The 12,316-nt window shown below is 44.7% G+C and overlaps 1 protein-coding gene across 2 annotated transcripts in view; it reads left to right on the plus strand.

Moving 5' to 3' along the window:
- BDH1 (3-hydroxybutyrate dehydrogenase 1) overlaps nt 1-11,688 on the plus strand; it is a 61,506-nt gene extending 49,818 nt beyond the window's left edge. For both annotated transcript variants that reach the window (XM_088444819.1, XM_088444820.1), the window contains exons 6-7: nt 6,108-6,260; nt 7,955-11,688. In XM_088444819.1, coding sequence (XP_088300945.1) covers nt 6,108-6,260; nt 7,955-8,424 — 623 coding nt within the window. In that variant the 3' untranslated portion in view covers nt 8,425-11,688. The remainder of the gene's footprint in view (nt 1-6,107; nt 6,261-7,954) is intronic.
- Nucleotides 11,689-12,316: the final 628 nt, after the last annotated feature.

Here is a 12,316-nt window from a genome sequence, read left to right on the forward strand (position 1 = left end):
TCGGCAGTCCTTGCTTCCGGCGTAGGAGACGCACCAGAAGCCACTACAGTCAGGACCTGGAGCGTCCACGTCCTCACTAGACCACTGGGGCCTTATCGTCTGACGACGGGGATCGGCAGCAAAGACAATTCTGCTGCCACTAGGCCAGCATACCCGGTCAGCTGACGCAGCTTAGGGGAGGTAGGCTCTCCCCCCGGCAGCTCCGACCCAGACACGGTCTCATCAAAGGTTTTTGCGCATCTGGGTCGCTCCTCCTACCCGCCTCGTGAATATGAGACGCTCACAGTCCACTATTGGTGCGCTGTTGTAGCTGTTGGAGGTTTTGGGTCAGTCTCCCTTTCCTATGGGTCAAAAAGAGAAAAGAAGACTCTTTTTTGGTGGCACTACTTGTTTGTTTTGTTATAATATTAAAAATTTACTTTTAATAATGTACCTAAGATAAGATTGGACATACAGCGTATACACAAGTGGGAATAATTCCCAAACACTCAAATAAAAACCATATAGGAAAATGTTCTCATATATATATATATATATATATATATATATATATAATATATCCACGAATGCGGCACACTCCTTCCCATACAGTTCAAAACGCCGCGGTGCCTGCTAGCATATGTATGTACAGATCCAAAAGGCGGCACTCAACGGGCTTTCAATAAGGACATTACTACAACTCCTTTTGCAACGTTTCGGGCTTTATTGCCCTTCGTCAGGCTGCATACACATCAATACAGACTTTGTGTAAAAAACTCACCTTAAATACCTGCTGTTCCTCCTCGGTCTGCTCCAGGTCCCGCTGGCCACCCGCCGTCCCGCGTGCAGTACTTCCGGTAAGAGCCGGAAACACCTCAGCACATCAGTGACGCGGCTGTCACCATGGAAACCCGGGGCCTGCCGAGAGAGACAACATAACATACACCACGTGAAAATAAACAAAAACATATGAATACACTAACAAACACAGATATACAATTAAAAACGGAGATCAGTGCTTAAACTATCAAAATGCGGAATACTTTGGAATATAACACATAGTCATTCGTAAATGCATTATCAATAAACTAAGAGACTTATGATTACTTCACTTGTAGAAATAGAAATCATCTACACCCGAAGAACAACAGAAGGCATAGAAAAGGGTCTCTAGCAAAAAATATTATAGTTTAACTGTTCATTCAGACCCTTGGGTCTGACAGTATCCAGATAATGGATCCATTTGGCTTCCATCATCAGCAATTTTTTATTTCTATCCCCCCTCCTTCCATCTTCCGGAACATGATCTATTATCATATATTTTAAGCTAGACAAATTGTGCTTGGCCTCCACAAAGTGACGAGCCACTGGTTGTTCCGTCCCCTTGCCATTAATGGCAGATCTGATCGCTGATCTGTGTAGGGCCATGCGTACAAAGTAAAAAATCCACTGCACTCGCCACTCCTAGATTTGGGGTGCAGACCTGCACTCGCCATTCCCAGGACTGGGGTGCAAGTGGCCTGTGACCACATTGCTTAAATAAATAAAAACAGAAAACCCAGCACTCACCATGTTTAAACACTCACAATGATGTATAACTAAGTAAATATATATACACACAAGGAGACCCCTGTACCCCAGGGACCAGGCGGCACTCAGCGGTCTTCCAAAAAAGCAAACAGATTTTAATCCATAGATCGACGTTATATATATATATTCATTCAATGCCCTGGTGCAACAATACAGTGTTGAATAACACGTTCTTCCAGGCGAATTTATATTCAAATAATTCTTTCAATATGATGCGTAATCAGCAAATGATTTATTGAAACAATACACAAAAAAGTACCATTGCACATGCAATTTAACCTGCTTAATAAATAATTATTTGAATAATAAGCTATCTCACATGTATAACACCAATGACATTATCTATGTATGAATAACAGTGCTAATAGGTTACAGAATATTAACATGGATATAGCAGCCATACTATACTCCCAATATGAGGGGAGCTATACCATCATGCTTGGTAATAGGTTTATATAATAGGCAAAAACACTGCTACACCGCACCTGATGGCATGATATATCCTGTGGGACTATTATCAAATCTGATATGGTTAATAGAATCCTTAATATTACTCCTAAAAGATTTTAGTATCCTCCACACCTTTTCCCAGTGATCTATGTAAGATAGCACGATCAGGGCTACTCTTATCTATACAAATCATGTTTCTGGTGCTCTAGTGACACCCACTTTTCCACTGACCACATGGCCCTCCATGAATGGAGAGAGCATTTGTCCAGGGGTGTATCTAGGGATCCAAGCGCCCCGGTAATGTAATGGACTGTCACCCCCCCCCCCTCCCCTATGCAGTGCCCCCAGTAGTAACCCTCCAGTAGCAATCCCCCTATGCTGCATTGCCCCCATTAGTAGCCCCCCCTATACAGTGCCCCCAGTAGTAGTCCACCCGTACTACATGTCATCTCCAGGAAGTGTATGATTAATCAGTACCATCGAGAACCATCGGAGTTGCACGCAACCATTGAGGTAGAACCTACCCTGCCAAAAGCACTGCGTTAACTGCAGGCTGAAATCTAACCAGGGGACATGTAAAATGACTATTCCATGCTAATTATGGACGCCCATTAAACGCCGTTTTGACGCCTAGACACGCCTGCGTTCGTAGCACCACTCCCCCGTTCACAAGCACCTTCCCCTGTTAACACCCACAAATGGCACTATCTGTCACTCAAAGTAGCGTCCAGTCTGTGCACTACGAGCGCACAATTCCCAAGCGCAGTGAGCGACTCGCACATGCGCATATTGACGCATACGGGCAACAAGCGCCCGTAGCGAGCGATCGCGGCTTAGAGTCCATCCCTGAAACAGGCCCAGAGTTTCCTAAATCTGAGCAGCTCACTGAGCTTTATGGAAGAGACATGGGGTAACCTGGGTAAACGGTTTTATGTGCATAAAAGATTAACATCGTATCCTTCCCCAGCATCTGAATGTACTCAGTGGGAGGTACCTCCTACTGTGGATGCTCATGTAACGCACTTAGTCAGAAATGCTACGTTGCCTATTCCGTCAGCATCTTCTTTTAAGGATTCTACAGATAGGAAAATTTAAACTTGTCTTAAGGCAATATTTTCATCATCGGGTGGCACTACTCGTCCAGCTATGGCTGGAGCCTGGGTAGCCAAAGCTGTTGAGGAATGGACGGGGCATTGGAGGATTCTCTATCAGATGCTACCAGAGAACAGATTAAGTATATATCCCTCATACAGGAAGTGGCCGCCATTTTGGGAGGAGCTGCAATAGATGCTGGAATTTTAGCTTCTAAAGCATCAGTAGTGGCGCGCAAGGTCCTTTGGTTAAGATCCTGGAAAGCTGATACAGGATCAAAGAAGGCTCTGGAAACTTTTTATGGAAATATACTTTTTGGAGCAGAGTTAGACAAGATAATAGCTACTCTGGCAGCTTCAATATCTGCAGGTCTGCCATCTACGGCTACAATGAAGTCTAAGCAGTTTTCTTTTTGTTCTATTCGGCCACAGGGATGAGCAAAGAAACAGTCTTCCTCCAGGCAGTATAGTTTTCGCAGGACAACCAGGCGACAAACTAAGAGGTCTGGACCGGCCAGACGTCCAGCTTCTAAGCCGGACGATAAACCCTCGGCCTGATGGGGCGGGCCTTCTCCTGGGGGATCCCAGGGTGGGGGGCCGACTTCTTCAGTTTGCGGTTTGCCGGCATCAAACAACAACAGATGCCTGGGCCCGAGAAGTGGTCTCGGGTATGCTCTCGCTTTCCGGAGGCATCCTCCCCAGAAGTTTTTTGCACAATTCCTCCATCAGGTGCGGTAAAGGTGGCCATTCAGGAGGCCATTCATTCCCTGCTACAGGCAGGGGTAAAAATACCAGTTCCTGAGTTACAACAAGGAAGGGGTTATTATTCCAATCAATGGGTCTCATTGCCCTATTCTAAATCAAGAAAGTCATCTGCCAATAAACATTCTGCAACTGCGAGCAGTGTACAAAACACTTAGCATGGCACAGGACATGCTCCAGGGCAGGCCGGTCTAGATCCAGTCTGACAATGCGACTACAGTGGCCTATCTCAACCATCAGGGAGGCACAAGAATTTATGCAGCAATGAAAGAGGTGACAAAGGTTCTGAGTTGGTCATCTTCCGGCCATCTCGGCAATATTCATACTGGGAGTACTCTATTGAGAAGCAGACTTCCTAAGTCACCAGGACATACACGCCGGAGAGTGGTCTCTACATCTGGGTGTGTTTCAGCTCCTGGTAAACAAATGAGGTGTACCAGAAATAGATCTCATGGCATCACATCACAACCACAAGGTCCTCAGGTACGGGTTCAGGTCCAGAGTCCCATCAGCAGCCTGGGTGGACGCACTAGCAGTAAGATGGGACTTGAAGCTGGCGTATCTCTTTCCTCCGATTTCCCTCCTTCCAAGAGTGCTCAGGAAATTCAAGCAGTATGGCGGAACAGTAATACTGGTGGCTCCTGCTTGGCCCAGACATCATTGGTTCACTGACATACAGAATCTATCTATAGACAGTCCATAACTTCTTCCTCTACGGCAGGATCTAATAACGCCGGGTCCCTGTTGGCAACCGGACTTACCTCGTTTGGTTTTGATGGCGTGGCTCTTGAATCTTCCATCTTAAGGCCCAAAGGTTTTTCCAGTTCTGTAATTCAAACAATGCTTAGGGTACGAAATCCTGCTTCTGCCTGTATCTATTACAGGATTTGGCATTCTTTTGTTCAATGGTGTTCCCACAGAAAGTACAGTGTGATCCTAAGGTGTTTAGGATTTCCAGAGTACTGGCTTTTCTCCAGGCAGGTTTAGACCGGGGTCTATGCCTGGCCACTTTGAGAGTGCAAGTTTCTGCACTAGCAGTCTGGTTCCAGAGGAAGATTGCCTCATTACAAGATTTTTTTTTTCAAGGAGTTCTGCGAGTTCAGCCTCCTTTTGTTCCACCAGTAGCACGGTGGAATTTGTCTTTTGTTCTTAAAGGGTTACAAGCTTCCCCATTTGAACCTCTGGACTCTGCAGACTTGAAATGGTTGACAGCGAAGGCACTTTTTCTCCTCGCTATCTCTTCTGAACGGAGAGTCTCTGATTTGGTAGCACTCTCTTGTCGCTCCCCGTTTATTATTTTTCACCAGGATAAAGCTGTTCTTTGTACAAGGGAGGATTACCCTACTGAGGTAGTGTCCCATTTCTTTTTGAATGGAGAAATTGTAGTTTCAGCTTCTAAGGTTCCAGATCTTTCTGCAGGTGAATCCTCCCTGGATGTAGTTCGTACTCTCTGTATCTATGTAGAGCACACAAACTCAGATGCTCTTTTTGTATTATGTGGTTTTCACAAACGAGGATGACCAGCTAACAAGCAGACTCTGGCGAGATGCCTACGCATGACCTTCTCCCAGGTGTACATACAGGCTGGTCTCACTGTCCCAAGCACGGTGACAGCACATTCTACTTGGTCTGTAGGGCCATCGTGGGCATTTAGTCGTGGTGCCTCTGCTGAACAGTTGTGTAAGGCAGCCACGTGGTCTTCTGTCTACACTTTACTTAAATTCTATGCCTTTGATACTTTTGCCTCTCAGGATGCTTCCTTTGGGTGACGAATTCTCCTTTCTGCTCAGGAGCGTCCCTCACGCTAGGGGAACGGCTTTAGGACATCCCCATGGTATCCCTGTGGATCCCTATGGACCCTGAAGAAGAAAATTAGAGTTATGGTAGACTTACCTTGATAACTCATTTTCTTCGAAGTCCATAGGGTCCACAGGGCACCCACCCTGACGCACCTGGCTGCATTGGGTAATTTTACTTTTGGTCACAGATTGTTTTTTTTGTAAAAGTGTTTCTGGTGTACGATTGCTCTTCCTTCTCCTCTTTCCTGAAGGAAGGAGTGAGGTATATATGGAGGAGGACCCACGGCATCCTAAGAGCTGAAAGCTTTAACTTTTTGGTGCCTGGATCTCTCCAACCACATTATTCCCATGGTATCCCTGTAGACCCTATGGACTATGAAGAAAATTAGCTATCAAGGTAAGTCTACCATGACTATAATTTTTTACTTTCCATCAGGATTATGGGGTGTTGTTAACAATGCTGGAATATCTACATTTGGAGAAGTTGAGTTCACCAGTATGGAGACCTACAAGGAAGTTGCAGAAGTGAATCTGTGGGGCACGGTTCGGGTTACTAAGGCCTGTCTTCCGCTCATCCGCAGGGCTAAAGGTAACATTAATTTTATTTGCAATGGCAATGTGCAGTCGGCAATTATTAATTATATTCTAATACTTTTTTCCTTAATATTATAATATAATAATTATTAGAATAGCCTGTTGTCAGCACCTCATTACTAGACTCCCAATTACTCTGCACAGCAGAGACATAGAGACATATTTTGAAATTGAATACTATGTAAAATTAAAGTAAAGAACATCCACCCAGCCCCTTTAATGTTTGTATTCCACCTGCCTCTATGTACACAATATGCCAGGTGATATAATGGGTCTGATTCAGAGACGCGTGCTATTGCAGCCCCAACTGCGACTTTTTGCAGGGGTAACAGTGACGGTAATATGCAAATGCTAGTTACAGCCTTCCCCTTGTGTACTAACGAAAGTGCAAGCCCTGGGATGCCCACTTCCAATGCCAAAGGACGGTGCAACTCTGCAGGTAGTTCTGAACATTCCATCACCAGCACGCCATCGACACTTGCAGCAGCCAATGGCAGGCGCAGTGTCTCCTTCTGCAAATTCCACTGAACTTGGCCTCGGTGGCCATGGCCTGATTCAGAGAAGGATGGAATTGCAGAGCCACACAAAAGTGGCTGTGCAGTTCCGTCCATCTCAGATGGATATGCAGAAGGAGTTCTCAGACACCTCCTTACTGCATCTGCGTGATTCCAGTACTGCGACCGAGGTCACAGTCTGGGATCACCATTGGTTACGATTGTTGTCCCTTTGACCATATCCTGGTGTCTTGCGAGGCCAGGAAGTCTTCGGCGATGGATTCAGACCCTGGCCTCAGCTACCCAGAGAATGGCGTTGACGCGCTCCTGTTTCTGGGAACGCAAGCCGCTCCCGCACGTCCCCTCAAACGCTTCTGCCTGTCAACCAGGCAGAGGCTTAGGGAACTCCGTGCAGTATCGGAGGATCCGTTCTGCACATGCGCAGAATGCTTCCTGCGCAGAGTAGGAAACATCGGAGATGTGTGTTTACCATCGGGTTAGCGTACTTCTCTGAATCAGGCCATAAGACAGCAGCTTATTTCGCTGACACTCCCATGACACACCCCTGAGACAGACTTTTTTGTGCACACTTCAGGCCATTTTCCCTGTCACCACCCAGGAACGCCCATGGTTTTACCCTGCCGCTCCTAATGCCATCTCTCCCTGTACGCTACAGCTTACACTCAGTGATATGCATGCGCTGTAGGGGCTTTCAGTATTTTATGCACATGCACAGTAGCAAATAATGGCTTAGCTACACCAACATCGGCATTCTGTCCATCCCTGAATCAGGCCCAATGTGTCTGCAGTGCACAAATATCAGGAAATACAGACTTGGTAATAGTTCCTTTGTGGGAGTGATGAGGCCCCTCGTGATTCTATGGGGTATATTTACTAAAGTGCAGGTTTATAGAAGTGGAGATGTTGCCCATAGCAACCAGTTAGATTCTACTTATCATTTATCTAGCACCTTCTAGAAGATGATAGCTAGAATCTGATTGGTTGCTATGGGTAACATCTCTTCTAAAAACCCGCACTTTAGTAAACATACCCCTATTTCTCTTAACAGTTGCCAGCGTCGAAACACCACAATGTTTATCCAAGATACAGTATTACTATAATAGATATGATGCTAGAGTTCCACGCCTATTAGTTTCTGACCCATAATCCTTTTGATATCTATGTATTGTTACAGGCCGTGTTGTGAATGTCAGCAGTATGTTGGGTCGCATGGCAAACCCCGCTCGTTCCCCTTATTGTATTACCAAGTTTGGGGTGGAAGCATTCTCTGACTGTTTGCGCTATGAGATGCACCCGCTGGGTGTGAAGGTCAGTGTGGTTGAACCTGGGAATTTCATCGCAGCCACCAGCCTATACAGCTCAGAAAAAATAAAAGCTATAGGAGATAAGATGTGGGCTGGTTTGCCTGATACTGTGAAGAATGATTATGGAAGGAAATACTTTGAGGAGAAAATTGCCAGGATGCACACATACTGCAATAGCGGCTCAACGGATACATCGCCTGTTGTTGATGCTGTCACCCATGCCCTGACAGCTGCAACTCCATATACTCGTTATCACCCTATGGATTACTACTGGTGGCTCAGAATGCAAATCATGACTCACCTGCCTGGTGCCATATCTGATAACATTTATATTCATTAGGGATTATTTGTTGAGTGTCAATGTAATGAAAATAACTACATTTTACTAACTTACATAACAGACCAACCAGAATGCTGTATTTTGTAAAATGTCATGTGCCTTTTCATCTGGTAACAAATCTCATGAAGCCTTATATATAGCTCCCATATATAGTATGAGTGTATGGATCTTTCTCCAATTCTTAAGATTTGATTTTTTCACTACACTGTAATATCTTTACCAAGGCTCGATTTGCATATTTTATATGGTAGTGTGCTTTGACCAACAGATTGTTTTGCAAGGTAATTACCTGTTCTATCACTTAAGGAAAGCACAAGATCTTACAATTCACCCTTTTACATAATATGTCAAATTATTATTTTTTGGGTGTAGCTTTATTAAAGCTATTAGAAATTTGGTCAGTCTGCCTATTTCAAAGGAAATCTACCTCATTTATAATGTTTGTGTGATGCCTTAGCTAAGCGTAACATGTTTATGTATGTAATCTATATTAAGGATACAAGCAGCAAGACATGCATAGCAGAAGACTCTATAGTGCAGAATATGAAGACATCCTGACATGCCCTTAGGGAATGGCTACAGTTGCCTTTTATTTCACTTCGTATGAAAATGATTTTATTGTAACTGGGGTGGTGATAGAGTATTCACATCTCTATATACAGTATCCTGGTTGCATACTAACTTGGTGCAACACCCTGTACCTTGCTATGTTTTTCTTTTACTATGTAAATTTTAACATTAGACGATGATTTACTATCCTGCAGTTTTTTCGCAGGTTTTCAGATGCTTTGTTTTCCAATCTGAAGGCCTGATTCAGCAGCAAACGCAATGCTGATATTTACACAGATCGAGCGATGATTTGCCATTGCACATGCATTTAAGTCACACTGCGCACACGTCGTGATTGGTTTGCGATTATGTTCGCACAGAGGAACCATTCGCAAGGTGAGTGTCATGTGGTCAGCATTTGGGGGAGGTAAAGGGGGTTGATTAGGTATATGCAGGCTGTGCTGACCATTTAAATAACGTTTGCTGGGCATGAATATGTTAGCCTTAGCAATCTTCCTTGCAGCATGAGACCTCTGTGTGTGAGGAGAGCTGCAGTGTTTGAGGCGGGTCAGACTTGCCGTACATGCTGCATGACTGCCTGATGTGAGTTGATGGTACCGATGCCTGTGCAGGAGTGCGATATTGGACAGATATGAGAAGGCAGCAGTGGGTGTCTTTATGTTGTGCTTTGGCAGGCATTAGCACGTTCTATGTAGGATCGCAGCTGCATTTATATTTGTGTCTGCTGCTGAAACAGGCCCTCTGCTGAAACAGACCCTGAGTGTGTTACTAACAGGCAAACCACACAACAGAGCTCATCATTTTAAACCACAAGATTTTAAATCTCCATATCAAACTGTCCAAACCGCATTGCTGTCCATAGCGCAAAGTCATGGTTCACGCAGGTGAGATAACTAAATGTACAAAGGAAAATAAATGATTGCGCCCCCTCACCTAGAGAGGATTGGACCAATGTTGAGTATCACTGGACTCCTCTTAATATACCTGGCTGGTGGGTACTGGGGACAAATGGCAAGATATCATACAAGTGCCAGTGTGCACGTACAGCTGTTGACTTTTCTCACACGCTGGTGCATTTAGAACTACAAACACACATATATATATCTGCACCCTTAGTAAATACTAACCTTACATCTTCATCCTGTCTTGTCCAACATAGTCCACTGAGAAGAATCTAATTTATATGGGAGAGGAAAAATATAATTTTAAAATGAGGGAGCACTTCTAAGGAGCACATGTTGCAAACTGATTCAAACTCCAGTGAGCTAGCTACAGTACTTTATAGTCTGGCAGCTAGTCAGGAGCAATCTTCTACAGCCTCAGTTACTCACTGAGACCCACAGTAGGTGTATGGCAGCTAGTCAGGAGCAATCTTATACAGCCTCAGTTACTCACTGAGACCCACAGTAGGTGTATGGCAGTTTGCATATCACACACAAAAGTAAATCTCCCCTTTAGTATCTTTCTATAATGATGAAGTAATTACTAAAATCTCTGAAGTATGAATAAAAAAAAAAATAAAAAAAATCACTTTTTATTTTTGTAACACATTTCTATTATATCTCATATAACAATGTGTACCCAGCAGACCTGTCATGCAAGTGGACCCGTTGAGGGTCCCGGCATCAGCAAGTACATACACTATTGCAGATGTTGGGAGCTGCATCAGTCAGCATGGCCCTAGTGGACAATGTCGCCCGTCGGACATGCATGCGGGATTCCGCATCGTCCACGACATTGAGTGTACACAGTAGACGATGTTGCCGACATGACGTCCGATCCGGCCGAATATCGTCTAGTGTGTACCGGCCATTAGAATATGTAGATTTTACTGGTGGGTAGGTTTGGTATTCTTACTGAAAACAAAATGTGTACATGTCACAAAATTAAAACATTCTAGCATACAACATATTGTTTTGACTGATTGCCAAAAGGCATCTGGGTTCATGTTCAATAAAGTGACAAAGAAGTTCTTTGCGCATCATCCTAAGCAAATAACATTGAGATACAGTGGATAGTATTGCTGACTCACAGCACTGGATTCACACATTAAGTTCCAACCAAGGCACTATCTGTTTCTGTGGGTCTCTTGCCACAGTCTAAAAATATTCTGGTAGGTTAATTGACTGCTTATAAAATGGACCTTGTCTGTGTTTTTATGCGGTAAAGAATTTAGACTGTAAACTCCATGGCAGGCAGGGACAAATGCAAATCTATATAATATAATTAATTGCTGATATAAAATATGTCATCACGTTGGCGCACACGTGCACATCAGATCATGTACATGACTCCTGCCAACATTAATTACAAATAAAATAAAATTCCACACACTGTGAACAGGAAGTTCTGCCCTGGCAGTATCCCGCTCCTTGCAGCCATTTGCAATATAGGTTAATTGTTCATAATTTAGGACTATTAGGAATCGAGACATTGTCTGAATTAAAATATCATAAATGATTATTTTAGATATATGTACTTTATAGTAAGAAATATATTAAACAGGTTTGAATGTATAAGTTAAATGTTTAGATAGCGTGTATATAGATTATATATTTGTGTTACTGTAAGACTATTGCTGGGTACACACTAGCCGATATATTGGCCAGAGTGTACAGACTTTATGTCTGTGAACAATGGGCCTGATTCAGACCCACTAGCGAGCGGCTGTCCGCTCGCAAGTGGGTCGATGTTCTGGACTGAGCATGCGCACGACGGAGGGAGCTCCGTCGTGCGCATGCGCCAGACACGACGAGCGAAGGAAAGTCCTTCGCTCGTTGTGTCCGATCAAAGGGGGCGTGCTGTCAATGTTGATTGACAGCACGCCCCCTTTGGTAGGCGTGTCGGGGGCGTGCCTCCGTGACGGGGGCATTCCCACGGGAACGCCTCCCGTCAAAAGCCGGCCCACTGACATCACTAGTGATGTCAGTGGGAGTGATTTTGGCTCTGATAGAGCCAAAACCACTCCAGAGCTTGCGGTTGAAAACCTCAACCGCAGGCTCCGGCTCGCAATTTCGATGGTCGCGATGGTCTCGACCATCGCGGCCATCAAAATGCACGCTCGTATAGCTTGTGGGTGGTGACCCACAGCTATACGAGCGTCCAGAAGGACGCTCCATTTTCATGGAGGCCAGCCCTCATTCAGAGCGTGCGCTCTGCTCAGAGCGTACGGCTCTGAATGAGGGCCAATGTCATTCACAGACATATCGCATTGGCTGTGCTGCACAGCCAATAAACATATATGTCTGCAGACATATCTGTCCATCGGCAAGTGTGTATGGGCGATCAGCCGTTTCTCCCATACACAGGGGTGCAGAGAGGG

Source organism: Taudactylus pleione, unplaced genomic scaffold (assembly GCF_031769625.1).
Source record: "Taudactylus pleione unplaced genomic scaffold, aTauple2 ptg000372l, whole genome shotgun sequence".
In the NCBI taxonomy this organism is placed as follows: domain Eukaryota; kingdom Metazoa; phylum Chordata; class Amphibia; order Anura; family Myobatrachidae; genus Taudactylus; species Taudactylus pleione.